The sequence below is a fragment of the Giraffa tippelskirchi genome, chromosome 11 (assembly GCF_054371585.1).
Source record: "Giraffa tippelskirchi isolate mGirTip1 chromosome 11, T2T-mGirTip1v1.2.pri, whole genome shotgun sequence".
NCBI lineage: Eukaryota > Metazoa > Chordata > Mammalia > Artiodactyla > Giraffidae > Giraffa > Giraffa tippelskirchi.
Genome location: NC_137285.1, coordinates 134,713,494 through 134,738,380, shown reverse-complemented (window position 1 = coordinate 134,738,380; position 24,887 = coordinate 134,713,494). Strand labels below are relative to the sequence as shown.

General features: G+C 45.1%; 1 protein-coding gene across 1 annotated transcript in view; it reads right to left on the bottom strand.

Annotated features, from left to right (window-relative positions):
- The window catches only part of KIAA1549L (KIAA1549 like), a 286,023-nt gene that overhangs the window by 83,615 nt on the left and 177,521 nt on the right, over nt 1-24,887 (bottom strand). The window contains exons 8-11 of the mRNA XM_081538083.1: nt 23,149-23,311; nt 21,521-21,580; nt 15,685-15,836; nt 10,468-10,639 (exon numbers count right to left, since the gene is read on the bottom strand). Of these exons, the coding sequence (XP_081394209.1) occupies nt 10,468-10,639; nt 15,685-15,836; nt 21,521-21,580; nt 23,149-23,311 (547 nt within the window). The remainder of the gene's footprint in view (nt 1-10,467; nt 10,640-15,684; nt 15,837-21,520; nt 21,581-23,148; nt 23,312-24,887) is intronic.

Genomic DNA, 24,887 nt, shown 5'->3' with positions numbered 1-24,887 from the left:
GTTGTTTTAGCTTATGATACTGTCCGCTAATAACACACAAGCTCTCATCTCTCCCACTCCCTGGATGATCTCATAGACTCATGGCATTAAACACCATCTGTGCTGATTTCTGTTCATTTACATAGCTCTAACTAGGACCCCTACCCCAAACTCCAGATTCCTATATCCAACCGCCAACTCAAATCTCCAACTGGATACATAAGAGAGGTCTCAAATTTAATACATCTGGAACACAACTCTTAATCTCCTGCCCCCTAAAACCTGTTGTTGTGATATTCTCTCCTCCAATAAGTGGTAACTCTTTCCTTCCAGCTGCTCAGGCCAATAACTGTCATCAATGTCAACCTGTTTCTTTTATTCTCTCCCAACATCCTATTTGTCAAGAAACCCTGTCATCTCCATCTTCAAAATATATCACTTCTTTCTATCGCTATGGTCCAACCTACCAACATGTCTCACCTGAACTACTGCAATGGTCTCCTCCCTTGTTCTCTATAGTCTATTTGTAACACAGAAGCTGGAATGATCCTTTGAAAATTCAGATCACAACATTCTTCTGCTCAAACCATGCAGAGGCTCCAACCCCATTCAGAGTAAGAGCCACAGTATAATTTCTACAAGACCTTAAGTGATCTGCCCCAACCAACCATCCTAGTTACTTCTCTGCTCTTATAGCTTTTCCATCAACTCACTCTGCTCCAGCCTACCTCCCTCCAACTGTTCCTTAAACATGCTGAATATGCTTCAGCCTCAGGGCCTTTACACCAGCTTATTTTTTTCTACCTAGAACACTCTTCACCTAGATATCCACATGACTCTCTCCCTCATTCCTTCGGGGCTCTGAACAAGTGTCACTATATCTGTGAGGCTTTCCCTGTATTCTTTGTAAAATAACAATCCCTGCTCCAGGCACTCTCCAGCCCCCTTTTCCTACTTAGCTTTCCTTTAAATCAGTGCTTCTCAAACTGTAAAGTGAAAGTGTGAAAGTGAAAATCATTCAGTCGTGTCTGACTCTTTGCAACCCCATGGACTATACAGTCCATGGATTTCTCCAGGCCAGAATACTGGAGTGGGTAGCCATTTCCTTCTCCAGGGGATCTTCCCAACCCAGGGATCAAACCCAGGTCTCCCACATTGCAGGTGGATTCTTTACCAGCTGAGCCACTAGGGAAGCCCAAGAACACTGGAGTGGGTAGCCTATCTCTTCTCCAGCAGATCTTCCTAACCTAGGAATCGAATCGGGATCTCCTGCATTGCAGGTGGATTCTTTACCAGCTGAGCTACCAGGGAATCCCTTCAAACTAAAGTGCATGCCAATCACCTGGGAATATTGCTCAGCATGGATTCTAATTCTGTGGATTGGGATGGGTCCACCTATAATAGGTTCTTTGGGACACTAGTCCACCATCTTCTCTGTCTACTGGCTGGCTGAACAAAGTCACTATTCCTTACCTCAACAACTTGTATCTCAGTTTGTTAGCCTGACATGTGGTGAGTAACATGAGCTTGGACTTGGTAACATGCCTAATAAGCTCCCAGTGGATACCCATGCAGCAGGGCCCCAGGCCATACTTGGAGTGGTGAGACTCTAAAGTACATGTCACCATCTGCTATGATACATACATATTTGCTCACCATCTGTCACCCTCTGCCCCTCATTTAGCATGTATACCCTAAGAGAACAGGGAGGTTTATTTTTTGCCTCTTGTTTGCTGCGTCTCCAGGGCTAGAACAGGGCCTTGCACATAGTAGTGAAAAGTGAAAGTGAAAGTCACTCAGTCGTGTCCAACTCTTTGCGACCCCATGGACTATAGAGTCCATGGAATTCTCCAGGTCAGAATACTGGAGTGGGTAGCCTTTCTCTGCTCTAGGGGATCTTCCCAACCCAGGAATCAAACCGGAGTCTCCTGCATTCCAGGCGGATTCTTTACCAACTGAGCTATCAGGGAAGCCCCTGCACATAGTAGGTGATCAATTAAAAGTTGAATGAATGTAGAACTAAACTATCATCATTCCTTTGCAATTTGGCTCCCCAAACAGGTTTCCATAAAGGATAGAGTAACAGCCATTTAAGGGAGAAGCTCCCTTCTCCTTGGTAGCTCCAATCCATGAAACTGTGCTCTGTGCTAAGTTGCTTCAGTCGTGTCCGAGTCTTGGTGACCTCATGGACTGTATCCCTCCAGGCTCCTCTGTCCATGGAATTCTCCAGGTGAGAATACCGGAGTGAGCTGCCATTTCCTTCTCCAAGTTCCAATCCACATTTTAAATTAAATACTTTCAATCTGGTTTATATATCACTCTCTTATAAGTTTGGTTAGCATAAGTTGGTACTCCTGATCCTGTTTAATTCTGGGGGCTACTAAACTCACAAAACTGAGGACTCAAGTCTGGAGTACAAAGACCCCACTAGTAAGCACCACATAGTGAGGACCTGCCTGAGGAGCCAGCTGGTCTTTCTCTGACATCAACCACCCCCTGACTTCCACTGGCACCTCATTAGCCAAGATTTACCTCTCCTCAGGCAGCACTTGGCTCAGGAGTGCTATTAGTACAAAACAACTTCTTTTCCACAGTTTTTGTCAATCGGTGATTAATCACATTATTAACTTCTGAAAACAGCTCATTAGATAATGTGCTTCTGTTGACATTAAACATGTAATTGCTGCTGCTTTTAGTAATTCGGTACTTCTATGTGAGTTTTAGGCCATTAATATTTTTTAAAGCTTAATGCTTCTGTGAAAAATATCAATTTTGGCTATTCTATCCTGATAGGGAAAAATGTATAGTGTATCAGAACATGATACCCTAAATATATTCATATGTATTTTTTCATTAGCAAGAATGAAATATTAATAACATGTGTTCAGCTTTTACTCAGCTTTATTGTTTTGATGGATGCATGCCTTCTTGATGCAGTGTGGAAAATCCTTTCACCTCTATTTAAATGAGGAGAGAATAAAGGTATGCTATGTACATTAATAAATTCACTTAACGGTCAAAGTGATAGTAAAGTTAGGTCAACTGAAGTCATCCAAACCCAATATATTCATTGGCATAATGATCTAAAACTACAAAGTCATGTACAGAGGTGAAAAGGAACAAATGGCCATTTAATTTGCAAGAATGTCAGAGGAAGGATAGGAAAACGAGACAACACATTCTGAGCTTCTACTATGTGTTAGGCACTGGGATACACTCTTTGTCAGGCTTTTACTCTCATACCCATTTTGCAGATGAAGAAACTGAGCCCCAGGGAGGTTAGATTATGTTGTTTTTTTTTTAAACCAAAAAAAGTCATTTCTCTGAAATATACAATTTAAGTCAGCTCTGAGTTAATGCATATGAATGGGAGTGTGTGCATGTGAGTGTGCATGTATGAGTGCACACACACAAAGTATTGGTCAGAGCAAATGAAGTCAAAGGGTCCCTATAATCTGAACTCAGAAAGAATTATTCTCATGTAGAGCAAATGGTGAAAGGAGAAGGAATCCACTTAAAAAAGTTCTCAGCTCGTCTTCGTGACTCTCAAAACATGAGAAATCACGATTGGTGTGAGCAGACACAGGGAAGGGTCTAACCCAGATCCCCGGAGCTGGTGAGAGCTCAGGCCCGTCGTACCCCTGCCCACACACTCTTGCGGCTCTCATCCCACTCAGGTGTGGCCCATGAGCCTCTACTGATGGTGGCTCCTCTGCTGCACTTGTGACTCATCATTGCTGCCCTCTTCCCTCAGGAACCGCCTCGCTGGCTCTTAAACCCCACCCCTTCTCTGCCTGGAAACTTCTCCCCAGGTATCCTCAAGAAGCAACTCAAAGGTTGCTTCCTCAATAATCTTCTTCACACCCCCAAACAATTTAAAATTGCAACCATTATCTCCTTGGCATCCTTCAGCCTCTTCCCTGCTTAATTTTTCTCCATGGTACTTACTAGCATATAACATATTATTCAGTTATTTTGTCTGCTTAATCTGCCCACTTGGGAATATAAGATCCACGTGGGCACAGTGTTTGCCTGCTTGGCTCACAGCTGTATCTCCAGAGCCTAGAACAGCGCCAGACATATACCAGGTGCTCAGGAAATATCTGTTCAAAGAATGAGAGTTCCCTTTACTGAAGGGCCAGTCTAGATAGCTTTCTTTAAGTGATATTTTTTGAGATCAGTGTCTGACAGCCACGTAAGGGAAACCAATTCCTGCCCTGGTCTGCTTGTGTATGGGGAGAATTGTCCCTACTCCATCAGCTGGATAAGCTCTCTGAAGGGCCCCTCACTCCAGATCCTGCAAAGGGAGCCGATGAAAATCTCCATCGGGAATGCAGCCGCTTCGTTAGAAGTCACTGCTGCCCCATTACCCAGAGATGACATGGGGAGGGTGGGCATCACACGTTCCACTGTAGGGCACTGCACATCAGCCCTGTGCTGTGTGTGCTAAGGCACTTCAGTCGTGTCCGACTCTTTGAAAAGCCCCATGGACTATAGCCCACCAGGCTCTTCTGTCCATGGGATTCTCCAGGCAAGAATACTGGGGTTTCCATGCCCCTCTCCAGGGGATCTTCCTGACCCAGAGATCCAACCTGCATTTCTTCCATCTCCTGCATTGGCAGGTGGGTTCTTTATCATTAGTGCCACCTGGGAAGCCCTGCACATCGGCCCTAGACTTAGCAATTTAGAAAACATTGGAACACACAGAATGGGACGAGGAGGGACGAGGTGTCTGTTCAACACCGTGATTCTCCACTCAAAGTGCTGACCTCAGATTCACGTTGCAGGCTGATTTCAGAACTATTAGGAGAAAATGAGATTGAAAACGTCTCTCTTTCTCCTCTTCTTCATGGGCCTTAGTGTCCTCCTCATCTGATCCTGGGGTGGAATCATTTCCCAGAGTCTGTCTTCTGGTTTGTACTCCCTCCAGGACCAGAATTTTTCCAGGATTTTAATTCTGTTCTGTATTTATAACATTCTCAAAATCTATAGTGTTGACTTTAGCCTCTCTCCTGGGATTCAGACTGGGATTTCCAACAACTTTCCTAATTTCAGCCCTGTATATCCCTCACAGCAACCTTTAATAGTCCATCACCTAGGTATTTCCCTGGTAGTCCAGTGGTTAAGACTCCATGCTCCCACTACAGGGGACTTGGATTTGAACCCTGGTCCAGAACTAAGATCCCACATGCTATGCAATGTGGTGGGGGCCCTACCCCCCAAAAAAAGAAAAAAAGAAAGTCCATCACCTAAACTCAACATGGCCCTAAGTGAATAAATCACCGTCTCCCTCCTAAAAGAGCTTTTCCTCGCCAACTCCCTCTCTAATTTCATTAACAGCACCCTGTTCTCTGAATTATATAGGCTCTTAACCTTCAAATCACCTTTCCTTCTTCATGGCCTCTCCTTGAGTCCTTCCACCTTATGGATAAATGAGACATTCAGCTACCACTTATTATGTGCTTAATAGGTGCCCCAGGGATATACTAAACCCTCTACATGCAATCATTATTTCATTTAAACCCCTAGCGGTTCTCCCAGGTCAGTGTTTTTATTCCACCATTTTACAGATGGGGAGAATGTAGGTCAGAGGGGGTCACTCATTTGTCTCCTGTCTTATTGCAAAGGCTCTGCTCTCAACTGCTCTGCTCTGGTGTCTTCCAACCACGTGCCTCACTCATGGCCTGGCAAAGGCATTTAGCAAAGGTGGGTCCTAGGCCTTCACAAGAATAGGGCCAAGCAGTAACTGAGGCTGGATATTCAGAAAGGAATGAGATGTGGTACCTGCTTTTAAAGAGCTCATGAGGAAGAAAGTAAGAAAACAATTCATTTGCCCACTGTGATAAGGGCAATGAAGGCCCTGGGAACTTGGGGGAAGGGGTCACGCTTCAGCCGTCAGGGACAGGGAATGTGAAGAATGAATCCTCCCATGTGGCTGAAGCCCTGGGTCTGAAGGAAAGGAGAGTAGGCTGTATGATTGGGAAAGAAGCCTGGAGACCAGGCTGTGAAGGGATCTGAATGTTTGCTGTGCACCTGTTGTGAAGGGCTTGGAAGACCCACTTAAAGAAGCTTGGATTTTACTCTTGTGAACAGTGAAGAGCCACCACCAAATATTTTTTTAATGTTGTAGATGTAAGATCAGAACATGTGTTTATTATAATGACTCTAGTTACAATGTAGACAGTACATTAGTGGCACAGAAGCTGAAGCTGAGTCATTTGGGAAGCATATGCAAAGTCCAAGAGGAGATAATGATGAAATGGAGAAGAAAAAACAGTTTGAGAATTACTCTAGAAGGGATCTGGGAGGGCCAAGTGGATTTGAAGGAAACAAAAAAGTAAGGATGAAAGCTAGCAGCTCTGAAGGCAGGCAGAACAGAGTTGGAATCCTGGCTCTTTGAGCTGCAGTCACGACTCTAAGGTCATCCCTAGATGATCCTTCGACTCTCATTTCCAAAAGGCTCCAAGCACCTTGTAACTGCTGTGGCTGCTGTCTCTGGCCCAAGCTCTTAAACCTTCCACTGTTCCCCATGCATTTCCATCAGTAAAGTCCCCTTCTCTCGACCTCTCACTCCTGACAGGTGAGTGGAGACTCACCTCCTGGTCTAAATAAGGCCAGCTCTCCCATTGCTGCCCCTCCTCAAGTACAATGAGGCCTGGAGTAGAAGTGAGGAGGTCAAGGAACTGATCTCAAAGTAAAGGATGGGTTAGGGCAGGAGAAGTGGTGAAGAGGAAAAGACAATGAACCAGGTAAAAATCTCTAAAGGATGGACTTCCCTGGTCGTTCAGTGGTTGGAAGTCTGCCTCCCAATGCAGGGGACACAGGTTCAACGCCTGGTCCGGGAAGATTTCACATGCCATAGGGCAACTAAGCCTGTGCACCATAACTTCTGAGCCTGCACTCTAGCGTCTGTGCTCTGAAATAAAAGAAACCACTGGAATGAGAAGTCCGTGCACCACAACTAGAGAGGAGCCCACACACCGCAGCAAAGACCAAGGGTAGCTGAAAATAAGTAAATTAATGTTAAAAAGAAACTTCAAAGGACAGTGGGGGTCAGCTTGGGGTCTAGCTGCTGCTGCTGCTAAGTCGCTTCAGTCGTGTCCGACTTTGTGTGACCCCATAGACGGCAGCCCATAGGTGACTGCAATAAGGAGGGGGCAACTTTGAAGCATCTAGCATTTTGCAAGAATAGAAGAAATGGTCTGAATGTAGCAATGAGGACCTGGGAGGAGGGGAGACTTCCTCTCATATGGTGTTTCTCTAATCAGTTTGCTTATTCGCAGTGTGTACTATTGCACCCAGGCTCAAATGGGGCCCTGCCCCACAATCTCAACCTCAGCTGCCTCCTTCACTTCATTACGACCCAAGAGAGAAGAAACAACCACAGAGATGTCCTCAGGCTTCCAGCAACAAATGTACCACGTGACTGGCATCCACTCACCTGCTCCATTTGCCCTCCTGTTGCCAAAGGATGAGCCATCCCTGCTCTTCGCTGAGCCTGACCCTCCACTTGTGCCGCCCCCTCGTGCATGTGTGGACTTTATTCCTGTAGGGCTTGTCTCTCTTCTGCATTGTCAATTTCTCCCTCTCTATTACAGTCTTAATATTCAAACGTAACCACTCTCTCTCATGTGCCCCTCCGCCACGGCCTCATTAATCTTCTCCCTTTGCTGTCATTGCTTCCCTACCTCCGCTGTCTCCTGGGCCCGCTCCAGACACTCTGTCTCCACTACCTCTTCCTGGGAACTCCTCCTGCCAAGGTTCCCACCAACCTCCAGCCAAGGTTCCCACCAACCTCCAGTTTAGCAAAGCCACTTCATCTCTGTCCTTCCAGTCTCTGCCTCTTAAGAACAGAAGCTGATGCAACAACTCACCCCCTTCCAAGACATTCACTTTCTTTGCTTGTTTCTGGACCCCATCTCTTCCTGGGTTTCCTCCACCTCCTCCTGGGTCTCCTCCACCTCCTCCTGGGTTTCCTCCTGGGTTTCCTCCACCTCCTCCTGGGTCTCCTCCACCTCCCCCTGGGTTTCCTCCACCTCCTCCTGGGTCTCCTCCACCTCCCCCTGGGTTTCCTCCTGGGTTTCCTCCACTTCCTCCTGGGTTTCCTCCATCTCCCTGGATGCTCCTTCTCAGGGTTTTTTGCTGGCTCCAGTTCTTCCCTCATGTAACTTCCTCAGCCCTCAATTTTCACCCTCTTCTCTTTAGTTCTAAATCGTGTCAAGTCTGGTTAATCTCACGAATTCCCTTAACTCTAAATGTTATCTGTGTTGATGACTCCTCCCAAGTTAGTATTTCCTGATCTCTACTTGAATGTATAAACTAACATGTCCAAAACCAAACTCTCAATTCCATCTCCCCATCCCCACTGCTGCCCCATTGAACCACTTCCTCTCTGTACCTTCTGCATCTCAACAAGTGACACCACAGTCAGTGCTCAAGCAAACACCTCGGAGTCAGCCTTGAGTCTTTTGGCCCTCACCTTCTCCTGCTCATCCACAATCCATTATCTTGTCCCATGGGCTCTGTCTCCAAAAATAGGTAAAATATCTTCTCTGAGTCTCCACCTCTGACACTTTCCTCTCTCACCTGGACACCTGCAGTGGTTTTCACTCCTGTCCTCTGCAATTCATTCTCTACCTGGAGAGATGGATAAAGAGCTGAGAATGGAGTCTGGGGACACACATGAGGAGGATACAGCAGAACTGATGAGGTCACTGACCTGACCAGAGATGGGACAGAGCCCAGAGGGAGGAAAGGACAGAGGTGCAAAGGAAGAGAATCTGAGTTAAAAACATTTTAAAGACAGGACTGTAGAGGGTGACCATCATTTCGAGGCAAAGGTGTGTCTCTGAGGATGTGCTGGCCGAGCAGAAGTGAGGGCCATAACAACACACGGGCTGGACCATCCCCATGGAAGCCACACCCACTCTGGATGAAGGCAGATGAGGAGAGGAAAACCATGGGCCAGGTGTCAGGTTCCTAAGGAGTGTGGACACCAACTAGGAGATCAATCTAGGCCTTCCAGGCCCTCTATGCTCCATGTGCTGCCGAATCTAACCTTTTTGCCACACAGTTGCTCACCTACCTCACCTATTCCATGGCTTTCTTTGAAGCCGTTATTTGGGTCCCTAATGCCTGGGCCATCAGAAAGCCTCATTAGTTCTGCCTTCTCTCAACCTGAACACTGCCAACAGATTAATCTCCCTAGATAATGGGTACTTTCAATGATACTATTCCCCCGCACAGCTCCCCAGAACCAATCTCATCACAGTACAATCCCTTCCCTTGCCATGCAAGGCCTGAGTCTCCTAAGCAATGCTCATTTCTGTCCCCATCATCTCTTCCTCATGCTTCTGTACTGCAGGAAACTTGACTCCTTTTTTTCAAGCACTGCTAGGACTTTTCACTTCCCTTCAATTGCTCCTGCTACTTCCTCTTTCTGGACTATACCCTCTTCCCCTCCCTCAGCTGGAATCATAGCATGCAATACAGTTAAGAACACACTTTTGAACTCAGATTCAGATTCCTGTCTTGGAATTAATATCATATCAAGTACTAATTCTGTGATGTGGAGCAAGTTAGTTAACCTGTCTGAGCCTAAGTTTCCTCATCTGTAACTGGGAGCTGAATAAAATTGCCCCAGAGAAATAGAGAAAAATCTATGTAAAGCAACAAGCATAGTAGCTGCCATGGGAGGGCCCTCAAAGAGGAAGTTATTATGCTTCATACCCTTTCTCTATTAATCCTTCCCAGATACCCCTTGAGAGCAATCTGTCCCTCTGTTGAGCCCTGTATCAATCACATTGTCTCCTTGAAACATCTCTGCATTCTACACCTTTATATCTGCATCAACACCTTCTCTGCTCCTTAAAGGCAAGCCTTTCCCACTTCTCTGTGTCCTCCAGCACTGTTCATGTAGGACTCTGGAAAGTTTACTGAATCAAATTACCTTTAATTCCCTAGCAGACAAATACAATTTCAGCTCTGGTGATTTTTCTAGCTGTTCACAAGGCTATACTGAGGAGGAAGAGTGGGTAGGACCTGGGGCAAAGCAGTATTACCATCACCCTAGTATCCAAAACACATCCTTTACCCAAAACCTCATAGCTACCTGATATCAGGGCTTCCCTGATAGGTCAGTTGGTAAAGAATCTGCCTGCAATGCAGGAGACCTGGGTTCAATCCCTGGGTTGGGAAGATCCCCTGGAGAAGGGAAAGGCTACCCACTCCAGTATTCTGGCCTAGAGAATTCTGTGGACTGTATAGTCCACGGGGTCACAAAGAGTCAGACACGACTGAGCAACTTCCACTTTCACCCAAAACCTATTGCTTTAAACAACACAGGAAACATCTGGTTGATTTGAGAACCTTCTAGAATAGAAATATCTTTACCGCTGGGTCTACTAACATGAGTTCAGGGACTCATTTGGATGAACAGGAAATATTTACTGATGTTAAAAATATTGAATAGAAAGACTGTCCCCTTACGGTCAGCTTGCAGAAGAACAACGTGATGCAGAGTCAAGGCCATCCTTTGGGAGTCAATGGTGCTCAGGATCTTGGCAGCTGCAGTCCCCAGCAAAGGTTTCCCGTTGTACAGGGTGTAGTAAGTCAGCTCTGCAGGGTCCTTGGGTCCCGGCACCCGCTGCATCTTTACCATCTTTCAGAAAAAGATAGGCCTTGTTTACAGGGCATCATGCATCAACTCTGCAATTACTCACGTGATCAGCAGGCTCACTCCCGACTATGAAGCCTTCTGCACCTGAATGGACCCATAACATATATTTTAGGCATCAATCTTCGTGTACCTCCCTAACATCAATGTCTCAAGAAACCCTACTATCACTGGAAGAGGAAGGCAGGGAGGAGAAAACAGTCTTGAAAATACAAACATCTGGGAAGAACAGTTTGAGATGGAGAAGAAACGCTGAAATGGTCAAGTCTTCCAGCCTCCAGAGAATTCTGGCCTCATTTGAAAATAGGCCTCCACATGAATTCAGGGCATGTTAGGTTATGCTCAAACAAGATTTCTAATTTCAAATTCCTGCAATTGCCAGAGAGGGGGAAAAAAAATGAACTATGTCTGCAATTCAAAAGGTCTCTGATAAAAGCAGGGTTTGGAGACTCAAAGTTCTTTTTCTAAAATAACCTTTGTTGCTTTTTCTCACTGCACTACAGAGAATTTGAAAATACAGAAAAGCATCGAGAAATGAAATATAATAAAAACAACCTGTAACCCCTCCTCCACAAGCTAATTACTATCATCATTTTAGAGTATTTGCTACTATGTTTTTTCCACACAAGTCTCTTATTTATCATTTTACAAAATTATTTACCATACTTTCTATATAATATTACATGTTGCCATTTTTACTTGCATCCATAGGGGCTTAATTATAATAAAAGCATAAATGTTAGTTTCTACATGGCATTCCAAGGTATGCGTCATAAACTTACTTACCCAATTCTTTATTGTTAAACACCTAGATTGTTACTCATTTTTCAGTATTGTAACTAACAATTGATAATCACACATAAAACATAAATTTTAATACCTACATAATGTTCTACTGAGTGCATGTCTCATAAACTTAACTAAACCTTCATTTGTGAACATTTAGGTTGGTATCAAGTTTTCACTAGTATAATTCACCATTGATAAACATGGCATCATATAGTATTTCCCAAAGTGTATCTTACAGATTATGAGTTTCACAGGATATCAAAAGATGTAACAAAAATGTTTATAGCAGCATTGTTCATAGTAGCAAAAAAAAAAATACAAAAATTCATAAGTCACTAACAGTAGGATGGATAAATGAATTATAGTACTGTTGCACAATTAAATATTATAGAGTAGTAGAACTATGGCTCTTTGATCCAATATGGGTGAATACAAAAGCCTGATATAGAGCAAAAGAGACAAATTACAGAACATAAAGTTCAAAAGCAAACAAAACCAAATGATGCACTGCTTAAGGATACACATGAGGATGGTAAAATCTATACAGAAAACACAGGCATGATTTAATACCAAATCCAGAAGCACACTCAACTCTGGTAGAAAGGAAGCAAGTAGGTATAAACAGAAAAGACACAGAGACAGCTTCTGGGGTAAGGTAACAGTAATGTTCTTACTTTTTGGATTGTGGGTTCTTTTTTTATTAATGTTCTTTAAACTCTGCATATTTTTATGCTCCTGAGTATGTATGCTATAAATAACAATTAAAAATAAATATTACTACAATCCAATAAAAAATGGCTTTTAAAAAAATCTGACCAGACATTTCACAAAGAAAGATATCTGAGAAGCCAATAAGCATATTTTTTTAGATGCTCAATGAGGAAATTCAACTAAAACCCATAAGGCATCACTATCAACCACCAGAATGACTAAAATAAGAAGGGTTGACAACCCTGTGTTGATGAGGAGGTGCGGTAACTCCATATCCGGTTGGTGGGAGCATCGAACAGTACACTTTAGGGAAAAGTCTGGTGGTTTCTCACAGAACTCGCATACACCAACCCTGTGAACCACTCCTACATACCCAAGAGAAATGAAAGGACATGTCCAAAGAAAGACTTGCAGAAGAAGGTTCATAGAAGCTTTGCTTATAGTAGCTAAAAATTGGGAAAAGCCCAGGTGTCCATCAACAGAAGCATGGATAAACAATGCTTGGATAAACAAACTGTAGTATAGTTCATACAAGGAAATATTACTCAGCAATAAAAAGGAATAAACCTCTGAATAAAAGAACAACATGGATGAATCTCAAAAACACTCCAGAGTCAAAAGACTATACAAAAGAGAATATACTGTAGGATTTCATTTATATGAGGTTTTAGAATAGTCCAAACTGATCCATGGTATGGAAATGATATATGTTACCAAATATAAAATAGTAGCATAATATACTGCTAATGGTAGAAACTAGATGTTGAGTATATATGTGTTTACATCATAATTTTTGGAAATTTTCTGTGAGTTTACAAATTCTCATAATAAAATGTCAGGGAAATGTAGATGTTATTATAAACAAGGGTCTTAATGGTACTTAAATTTAGAAACCAGTATATTGCAGAAAGGCAAGATTACTTGCAGGTCTTTTTAGAGTCTTGGTATGTTAATATACCTTTGGAATCTTTAAGAATGCTCTAGAGGATGCAGCCTTGCCCAAACCGACATGGTCAGAGAGACCCTTTGCCTCTGGGCACCTTATAAAACCATTTTCTGGACACTCTGAGAAACAGTGCTCTCACCTCTTCATCTTTGTGTTCACCTTTATCTTCTTGAAAGGAATTTCTAGGAGTAAGGTTGTGACCATCTAAAAGGTTCTTGTCTAAATTACTCACATGTTCTCCCATTTACTAAGTTTGAGGGTGCCCATTTCACTGCATTCTCATCAACACTGGATAATACCAATTCACTCACTTTTAGTAGATGAAAATGGCATCTTGTGGTAGTTAAAACTTGCATTACTTTGATGACAAATAGAGTTACACAATTAAAAATGCTTACTGGTCCTATGTATATCTTCTTTGGACTCACTTTTTCAAATATATCCACTAGAGAAATATCTTTAGATTCTAGACATTTAAATTTCCATATTCATGAAGGTGGCTCATCTTTAAAAATGATCTGAGCCCAGATGAAAGGCTTCTCTGCATGAAGGATGATGTAAGCTCTACAGAGTGAATTTTATTTGGGAAATTGGGGTGTTATTTCTGTCCCCAGTGGGAGAGGAGGTAGGGAGAGCATTAGTATAACCAGGTACGAGATGAATGAACATTCAAACAACTAATAACTTTGCTCAATTTCAATTTAACAGCAAATTCTTCTTAGCAAATTCCTCCAAGGATGATGTTGGAAGGTGATCTACACCCTTGGTAAATTGGAGATTTGCTGAAATAAATCCCTAGTTACTTCACTCAGGTTTTCCAGGTAACAAAAGGGGCCACACACACTGAGTACTCGGGAAAAAAAGAGGAGAAAACACCTCACTGGGCTCTTTTAGGCACTTAGAATGTGTTGTGTTTCTTAGGTTAACAAATAATTGGGAGGGTAGGGTGATTCTTTCTCTCTCTTCAGTTGAGGCAAACTCCATTTCAACTGTCTGAATCCCAGCGACTTCCACTCTGTTACCTGGAGAAATGCGAATTACAGGGCTCACATGGACCCCCCAGAAAGGGAATCACAAACCTGGCACATGAAATTAACGACGTCTTTACCTTATCACGAGGCCATCTCAGACCACAAAGACGTTTAGAACCGAAGCGACATTCAATAGGACAAGAGGCCAAATACACCACCTGCGAATGAGGGACCTGGAGTCTCCCCAAGGGCCGGGATGTTGACTGATGTAGGAAAGCGTGTTCCAAAAGATGGGTTGCTTGTACTTCCAAGATTGCCTCGGGATATGATCTGCAGACAGACTATGGTAATGTCTATAATTTCCTTTAAAGCTTCCTCTTAGTGTGATACCATGCATGTGTGTTTGGGTTATGTTACACCCTAGATGTAGCCAGTCACCAATCAGGAGTTCACACCCCAGGGGCAGTTGGCTAGATGCCATAGAAGAAGCCCACTTTCTAGAGGCAATGCCAGAAGTGCTTCTATAACTTGATACCTTGCTCCATAGAGCTCTAATTAGTGTAACGAATGTTAGAAATGGATTCTCACTGGGTAGAAGCAGTGGTAGTCAAGATATGTGGATTGGCTAGAATATGCTAGAGACATTCCCACTCTTGCTTGAACTGGACAAAGAATCTAGAGAGGCTCAGAGCCTCTACCCGCAGGATGGTATCTCTGTTGGGTTCCCCCTGAAGTAGACTCTGAGAAGAGCTGAATGCTTGTCATTTATTGGAGAGGTGCAGAGAACTGACAGGGTGGCGGAGGGGAGGAAAGGAGCTGACAAGGAGTGCGTTAGGAAGTGAGTCACCATGGTGGGAAACCAAAGTTTAATTTTGTGGGAAAGCTCTGCTGATGATCCTAAAGCACACTTTTCAGAATTCTCCCAGCCAAGAAACCAGAGAGCTGTGGTATTTATACCCCCACCACCGGTGAATTCCCAGGTACTTCCAACCAGCCATGACTGGGCAAAGTGGGTTCTGGCATCTCAAGAGCAGCCCTTAAATAAAACGATGTTGGAAGTCTATCAGCCTTCCTAGAAATGGTAAGCAAGTGTGGGCAGGGCCCCAGCAGTGTCTGCTATAGCGTATTCCCCTAAATCCCAGTGTGATCAAGTGTCCCTTATAAATGGAGAGGGCTCAGTTTGTTGAAACAGACTCGACAAGGCCGACAGAACCCCACTTTTGGAAGGCTGATGGGTGTTTCTGCTGATCACAGCCATGGTGCTGAGAGGCCTGAAAGCTGGGACCTCATCCAGCCTCCAGAGCAGGTTGCAGGGGAGTTGGCACTTACTAATAATGTTTTGTTGAATAAATATGCACGTGTGGGCAGCATGTCTTCTGAGACCTGCTTCCCCTGCAATCCAGAGTGAGACAGTCGGGAGAGCAGCTCTCACCCTCCTTCACGATGTCAAGGATTATGACCACCGACCCCACAAAAGTAAGAGCAGTGTGGATTAACTGGCCTCATCAGCTTGTGGTGTGCACGCACCTCGGCACGCAGCACGATTTACTTCAGCTCAGGAAGCACCTTTCCACACCTTTCTTATAGACTCTGGCGGCTTTGCACACACCCACCTGCACAGTGTAGCTTCCCAGAGTGGTGGCCCGTTTAAATCGCCGGCCTTGTTGCTGGGACATCATGAATAGCTGGGCCAGGCGCTGCTCCATGACCCGGGCGAAGCTCTGGTTGTGCAGGCCCACCAGGGAATTGTCCACGCCCTGCAGCACTGCAGACACAGAAGACAGAGCGGCTGTCAGGGGAGAGGCTCCCTGCTGACTCAGAAGCCACAGCCACCAGGGCCGGGCCTGCACCAGCTGTAAGGGCCCTGGGCCTGACCCCATGCTAGGGTCTGGCCATGCTTCCCTCTCGACAGCCCCAGGGGTTAGGAATCACTATCCACCTGTCTGAGATGCTGAAGAGGTTATGTGACTTGTTTAAGTTCACACAGCTAGTAATCAGCAAAGCCAGGGCTCAAGTCCGAACCCCTGACACCCTGTCCTTCACAAGCTGGGACAGGTGTAATGACCTAAACTTGTTGTACTAGGTCCCAACCTTATTTAAGATAGTCTGTTCAGTCAGAGTCTGTATGGGAACACAGCATTGCTGCAGGACCAGCTGATTGGATTTCTTGGTGGTTCCTTCTTGGAAGCCCTGGCTCAGTGCTACCCTGATTCTACTTTTCCTTCCAACAGCTGTGCTGAAGGATCTAAGCTCCATCCTGCTACTCAGCCCCTTCCTCATGGGCAAACCACCCTGCTCAGTGTTGCCATCCCCTCCCTCGTCAGGGGGGTCCTTTCGGAGCTCACCCCTAAAGCTGCCCAGGGCCCCAGGGGTCTCTCCTGGGGAGAGACCCTCCTGACTTGAGAGCAGGATCGTGTGATAGAAGGAGTGGGCTCTCTCAGCGCTGGCACTTGCCAGCTGAGGGACTTTGGGCAAACCACTGGCCCTCTCAGAGTTCAAGTCCTTCTCTGTAAAATGGAATAAGAAAGGCTACATCACAGCAAATATATTTCTAGTGGGCTTTAAGGTTGAGATGAGATGTATACGGCAGTGTAGCACAGAGCCTCCTGTGTGGAAGGTAAATGAAACCCTCTCTTTCTACCCTTCCTCCACTTCTGGACTTTATCCACGCAGAGTATCTGTAATCAATAAGTAAAGCACTGATAGGGAATTCCAGGCTATGGCTGGTGCCTGGAGGAGGATTTTAATGAATGCCAGGACCATCCTAGAACTGCTGCAGTCACTCACTATGGGGGCGACTGCCTTTATGCTGTCTATTCCCCAAGCCAGCCCTTCTTCCAAGTCCCTTGGGAAGAAGCACACTTCTCCCCAAACACACAAAACACTCCCTCCAAACACAGTCATCCCTGAAAACAAAAATGCTAAAAGCAATTCTCATCTTCTTAGACCAAAACTTACACAGGCTGGGGATGTAATACAAGATTTTTCATTTAGCAGAGTTTGTTCTACTACAGTCCAGCCAAGGACTATTAATACCACCCCATCTACTGGGATCTGAAAAGAGCCTGGATATAAAGGCCGTATTGTTACTATGATGGCATTCTAACAGAGCCAGAACAAGGCACGGATGATAATGAGATACAGAGAGCGATGTTGAAACCGATCATAAGAAAAGGGAAACCCACAGCTGAGTTTCAGAAGTTATTTCTTTGAAACCACAAATCCTAAAAAAATCCCCATGGAGGGCATAAAGCAGCTTTCCTTCCAGGGCCCTTGTGAGGGACTCCCAGCTCAGCAGAATTCCTGCAAACAAACTCCTGCAAACATTCCTGTGCCTCCCACGGTGGCGGGTCCCAGAGAGGCCCCTCCAACCCCTCCTCGCACAGCTGTCAGGCTGAGGAAGGAAGGGCTGACCCACCTCCTGACCCCAGAAGGAGAGCCCGTGTTCTTTCGAGTTCAAAGGCACCCCTCCCATAAAACGACAGTGCCAACTGCTGAGGGATTACTTCTATGCTGACCAGCGGACAAGGGTGGGAGAGGGAACGCAGGACAGTTGAAGGGGTATCATCATGAGTTCCTTTAGAGGAATCTCAGTGATGATGCATAAAGGGCAGACACGAAGGAAGAGCAGAGTCAAAGCCTCCAGGTGATGAAACCGTTTCAGAAATAGATGATGGTGATGGCTGCACGACTCTGTGAACGTACTTAATGCTGCCATATTGTACACTTAGAAAGATGGTACCAATGAACCTAGCCCCAGGGCAGGAATAGAGACGCAGATGTAGAGAACAGACTTGTGGATGCTTCGGGGGAAGGAGAGGGTGGGACAAGTTGGGAGAGCAGCATTGACATGTATACACTGCCATGTATAAAACAGCTAGCTAGTGGAAGCTGCTGTATAGCACAGGGAGCTCAGCTCGGTGCTCTGTAATGACCTCGAGGGGTGGGATCAGGGGGTGTTGGTGGGAGACAGGTCCAAGAGGGAGGGGATATATGTATACATATAGCTGATTCACTTTGATGTACAACAGAAACTAACACAACATCATAAAGCAACTATACTCCAGTAGAAAATAATAATAATTTTTAAAAAGGTTAAAATGATAAGTCATATGTTATGTGTATTTTACCACAATTTTAAAAATTGAGAGAAAAAAGTGCCTCCAGGGAAGTGCAGGAAGTTATGGGAACCTGCCACAGAGTTCCACGGAATCAACAGCTGGGCAGCCCCCACAGGCCTCCTGGCTCTGTCTGCACAGAGGATGTGTCCTTCCTAGGAGGAGCTGGACAAGAGCTGGGGGCTGGAGCCGGGGGCCTGGGTTTGAATCCTGATGCCCCCTTACTGAGTGTTCTTGGGCAGGATCCTCTGGGCCCCAGTTCCTCATCTGGAAACACAGTTATCGTAAGCTACTCCTGACTGTATCACGAAGAACAGAATACTTTATAAAAGAAAACTGCTTCTAGCATAGTGCCCTAAAGCCCTTGAGAGGATGCCCACAAGCAGTAGCTGTTGTTGCTCAAATGCACCTCCTGCTTTGCTAGACACGTCCTCAGCAGAGGAAGGAATCGCCTGGAAAACACAGAGCTGTGTTCCAGGACTACAGCTCCTCCCCTCTCTCCTGAGAAGCCCAGCGGCCTCAGGCTCCTGGCCTGGTGAATGGGTTGAACAAAGTTATCTTCATCTCTCCCTTCCCAATCTCCTACCCCTTCTGGAAATGATGGTAAAAGTTGGTGGTGACCACCCACAGGTCTAGAAAGTGGTCATGGGCCAAAGGGAAGGCAGGAGGGTCCTCCTGAAACCTGAAACTGTTTCCCCCTCTTCCCGCCCCTCAAGCAGAAATCAACTGGTCCAATCAGCCCTGAACACAGTGTTGGAATGGGTTGGGCGGGGGGGTCACTGCGTATGCTGATTACCAATGGCAGCACCAGTGATAACAAGTAAGCGATGCACAGTTAAGTGGGCGGAGGTCAAGTCGTAAGAGAATCCTGAAAACAAGACCATGTCTGGAGCCTTTTATTAAGCATGTGTCACTCAAACAGAGGCAGGGCAAGACAGAGGTACATGAGGAAAGGACAAAACAAGAGGCTGACAAGGACAGGGTGTCTTACCATCGAAAGTCAATATTAAAGTTAGAGAAGGGCGGAGATATAGCTGCAAGTTTAAAAAAAAAAAAAAAGCATTCCCTGGGCAGGAAACATGATTTTCTAAGTGTTATATAACCTGCTGGCTTCAAAAATCTGTTGCTGGGTTAGCACTGTCTCTCTTGGGCATAAGCTCTGGTGGGTCGCTGCTGTTTTCCTTTGTAAACATATTTCTTTTGTTGGCTTTCTTCGCAGGTAAAATAATCTCTGCAAATACATGGCTTTGCAGGGCAGAAAGAAACGCAATTTTCTGCAGTTTAGGAGAGGTCTTGAGCAAGCGTCACCGAGCTCCTAGTTAGTATTCCAGGCAGCACCCACCTACTGCTTGTTGGGGACAGCAAGGAAGGGAGGAGACAGCAAGAAAGGGAAGAGGGAGGTTGGGGAGGGCCTGCTTGTCCAGGCTCATCTTCCAGGACTTGCAAAATCTTGCTCCCTTTTTGTTATGGGCTGAATTGTTTACCCCACACCTCATCTGTTGATGTTTTATCCCCCAGGACCTCAGAATGTGACTGTTTGGAGATAGGGCCTTTAAAGAGGCAATTAAGATACAATGAGGTCATGAGGGTGGGGCCTAGTCCTAAATGACTGGCGTCCTTGTAAGAAGAGGAAATTAATAAGACACAGACCTGCACAGAGGGAAGGCGGTTGTTTTACAAGTCGGGGAGAGAGAACCTCAGAAGAGAACAACCCTGCTGACACCTTGATGTTAGACCTCCAGCCTCTTGAGTTATGAGAAAATAAATTCCTGTGGTTGAAGCCCCCACCCCCAACCCACAGCCTGAGGTATTTTTCTATGGCAGCTCCAGCCAACACCTTCCGTCCCTCCCCTTGAAACGGAGGAGGGCCGTTTGGGTCTCCTGAGCATGGGAGCCTTTCTGTCCCCCATTTCTTATAGGCAAGACTCCAGCCACTGTGACCTTCCCCAAGTTGCAAAGAGCAGATTTGGAACAGTTGCTAATGAAGGAAAGAGCTGCCATGAAACCACCTGAGGCAAGATTAAAGGGCCCAGAGAAGTGCATCAAGGTTAGGAGACCGACCCCCTGAGACTGTGAGTGCTAAGTCACTTCAGTCATGTCCAACTCTTTGCAACCCTATGGACGGTCGCCCACCAGGCTCCTCTGTCCATGGATTCCCCAGGCAAGAATACTGGAGTGGGTTGCCATGCCCTCCTCCAGGGGATCTTCTCAATCCAGGGATCTAACCCATGTCTCTTACATCTACGTGCATTAGCAGGCAGGTTCTTTACCACCAGAACCACCTGAAGACCCTACCCACACTCTAATCTTTTTAGCAACCCTACCTTGAACTATTGCTATAAAACTCCTCATCAAATCCTCCCAGGTTGGGACATGTAGTTTTTTGAGGCAGGAGCTTGTGGTATCCCCCGCTAGCAAAGCAATGAAGTGATCCATTTCTACTTCACCCCAAACTGCCTCTGAGATTCAATTTGGCACCAGTGAACAGAGAAGCTGAGCTTTCGGCACCACCCTTAATGACCCAGCTAGTCACTCTGCCTCCTACAAGCTTCTGTCCTCTCTCTCTGCTTCTAATCCTTGCTTCTCTAATTTTCAGAGCTACTGTCTGGCTTTTGAAAAACACAAACAAGAACTTTTTTTGCTGTTTCATAAATCTCAGCTGGAAAATGTCAAGGAAAATGCCACCCAAACACCCTTCTACTTCCGTCCGCCTTCACCATCAGGACACGCCGGACTTCACCAGCATCAGCGTGGGTGTGCCCAGGGAGAGAGAAAAGTGCATGCCTGGCATTCCTCTGACTTCCACTGGGTTTTGTAGGGCAGTGCAGAAAGGCCTATGATCTTTAAACGAATAGACAACCATTCGCATGGACATGCCCCTGCCCTCCACAGCTTAACGCTGCTCCTTCTGATGGAGGCATATTTTGCAAGAAGAAGGCTTCTGACTTTCAAGGTAGCTGTTTTGAACGGATTCTTTAACATCCATCTTCAGTGTGATGTCTTTTTTTTTTCCATTTTTTAATTGAAGGATAATTACAACATTGTGTTGGTTTCTGCCATACATACCTCAATATAGATCAGCCATAGATATATATATGACCCCTCCCTCTTCAGCCTCCCTCCCACCTCCCACCCCATCTTACCCCTCTAGGTTGTCACAGAGCCCAGGTTCTTATCTCAGTTTACTCCACTTCTGGTCCTATGGAAGGAACTCCTTGGCTTATAAGGCAGAATCCAAGAAAAGATGTCAATTCTATCACTGAAAGGCAGGGAAGCTTTTAAAAATGAACCAACCTGATAAAGTGAAAGGAGAAATGAGAGAAGAGATTACCTGTAATTACCCAATAGTCTCTCGTTGTTTCTGATATATCAAGGTTGGGGTATTCCAGCGCTAAAACAAACAAGAAACACACCAAATAACTTTCACAGGTTTTATATAGATATTGTTCAGGGAAATAGACATAGCTGACAAAATACCAAGTAGCTAAATCCTGCTTTATCATTCTTGGGAACTCTAGGACATACAGTCTGAAACTTGCTTTTCAGAAAACTAAAATACTCAGTAAAGGGCTAACTTTCAAAAGAGTTTTCTAAGGCTTTTGGGTGTCTGCTTTCAGCTTTTCCATCAAAACTTTCTTAAGCAAAACAATTTCACTGTGAAGACCTACAACAAGAACCTGTCAACTATAGCCTTCTTTTTAAAAAAAATTATCTATCATAACATATTTTTAGGAATAATTATTTCTTGAATGGATCTTTCCAAAGTCAAAGACTAAGTTTAGTAGTTAAATGCTTGCAAGCAATGGCCCCATTTCTTTATAGTGTGGTGACCATCAGAGTTAATATATGTTAAGGGTTTAGCACATTATTTGGCACATAATAAGTACTCAATAAATCACAGTTGTGTTATTATTATTATTCTTAGAATATCAAGATGATAAAAGAAAATAAATCCTTCACATGCTGCCAGGTAACATAATGCCATCTTTTATGATATTATCTTTTCCATAAAATCCAGAGTCATCTTTTCTGAGTACATGGAAATTCACAAAAGCTTGACACTAAACTAACATTTTTTTATAAAGTCGGAGTGGCTACTTTGTGCTAATAAGTACATTCACACACATTAACTCACTTATTTACAATAGAAAAAGGAGCCATAGAGGGAAATGAAAACAACTTTGCTAATACATGTTTTAAAAAAAACACTTAGCCAGTGACCTTGAGTATGTATCAACAATCAAATTTAAGAGCACAGATCTTTACTTCCTTTGGCTACTGAGTAAGTGTTTGGGTACAAAATGTAGGCTGCATCTTGGAAGTCTATGCCTGCTGCATGGTAATGAGGATTATGCAACTGAAGCATTAGAGAAAGAGGAGGCCACAAGCCTATGGGGACTTCATCGAGTGAAGTCACGATGCCATGCCGATGCCGACTGCACGTGAGCTGCATTATAATATCTGTAGCTCAGGCAAGGGCTGAAGGCCTGGGAATTTTTGTTGATGGCAGAAGTGGGGGAAACCCTAGCAACCAAGATTGCCATAAGGACAGATGCTGTACCAGGCAGTGTTATAAGCTAAGAAGACAGACTGCTTGGGTTCAAGCCCCAGGTTCCATGTCTCACCAGCTATGTCAGAGTAGGCATCTTGGAGTTAAATCTCTTGGAGTTTCAATTTTCCCATCTGCAAAATGGAGCTAATTTTGTACCTACCACAGAGGGTAGTTGTGAGGATTAAATGAGATACAAGACAATTGAAGGGTAAAAGCACCTAGCCAGTGTTTTTTACAAAGTGCAGTGAAGTTTTCATCAATTCAACCCCCATCAATCACACATTACAGTTGTGATTTTATGACAAAAGAGTTAGCATGTGGCACCATGGAGGCTTGCTAAACAGACAAGTTCCCGGAGAAGATGGTCGAGTCCTACCGGGATTCAAACATAACTCGAACATACTCACGTTCAGCGATGGTGAGCGGCGGGTAGGTGAGGTAGAACCCCACCAGCTCAGCGGAGAGCTGGCGGAGGAGGCTGCTGGCCACAGTGCCGTTGAGGAAGGAGCTTCGGTTGGCCACCACGTATACCAAGGTGACTGTCTGGGAGGCGTTGGACGTGCTCACCATCTGAATGGACACAGGAGGAAAGGGGAGGGAGACATGCCAAATAAGATGAGGGTCTGTTTCACGGAGGCCGTGGGAGGAGAAGTTTAAGGAGAGACTAGGAATGAAAGGGAGGTGGGAAGAGAGCAAGGAAGAGATAAGAATAACAACAGTTGTCACTTATGGATGGCTCACGACGAGCCAGGCATCACGTACCAGGCGTCGTTCTCAGGGCACGTGATCTCATTTAATCCTCACCGCACCCTAGGAGGTGTGTCCTGTCATGGAGGCATATCCTTTGACAGAGGAGGAGACTGAGGCCCAGAATGATCAAGGGACTTGCCCAAGGTCACACAGCTAATACGGAGCTGTGACGGAGCCAGGACTCAAACCTGGGCAGCCTGACTTCAGGTTTTAACCACCGGTGTGTGTATCTTTTCCAGGGGCCAAATGGTCACAGGCTACTTTTATGGTTCTGCAGGTACACTATAGAGCATAGCAACGGTAAATTTAAGGAGGGCTCAACTGCTCAGACAGAGAAAGCCTGATTCAAACTTTTGGGGAATTTTAAAGTTGAAAGGACGGAGAATGCACGCCACTGGTCACCAACCTAGTAATGGACAGCATGATGAAAATTGATGACAATAAGAAGGCAGAAATAGAAAACAGCTTCTTTAGAGAGACATTCCATTTCATGGTGGTCTATCAATTCAATGTAGAATATGTTAATAGTACTATGAGATGGTGTCGTTTTCTTCTTGAATCTTTAAGTCAGGTTTTTAGTTATGAGGAAATGAGACTTTCATGGGTCAACGTATATACACACAAACACCCCACAGATGAAATGTGAAAAACAGACGCAGTAGGAAGGCATTCGGCCTGGTGCGACAGTCTTTGTGGGCTTCTGGGCTGGGTGCCTGCCCCTTCCCACACCAGATCCATTTGCTACCCTGCCCTCGTCCTGCTCAGGGCCCTCAGAGGCAGAACTCTGTGGACCACACCAATGGGCTACTTGGTGCCCTGGTGTTAGCTACAGGGAGCTCAGGAGGATGTGGGCGAGAAGGAGGAGAGTGAGGTCAGAGAGCTGGTGTTGGGGGCTCACTCCTGGGGGCTCACAGCTCTTGTTAGGCACTTCTGGCCCAAGTTTCCCACAACTGCTCCCTCCCCTCACCTCATCAGCCCCAATCTCACAGCCTTGAAAGCTGCACCATCCCTGTGGTCTCCCTAGAGCCTGACACTTCTGCAAAGTCCTTTTCATTGGACTTTCCTCAAATTTCCTTCATTTGAATATGTCCTCTCTTATTGCCAGGAACTGATACCCAGTCTGTCTAAAACCTTTGTGTGCTCAGAGACAAATATCTCTGCAACATTCCTTTTAAAACTTACTTTGAATAAGACTGTCAAGAGTAAGCTTCTTCAAGCTGTTTCGAAGTTTTTCCCATATGAAGAAGTTCCTTTTAAGTTCTCTAACCCAGTGCCTAGAGTCCCGTGATTAATGATATATGGAGTCAACATTTCTGGTCAATGCTTACTTCCTCTCCAGAAGCATTTTTGGAATGTGGTTTAGCCACAAGTATTCACACCTTTTTCCCAGGGTACC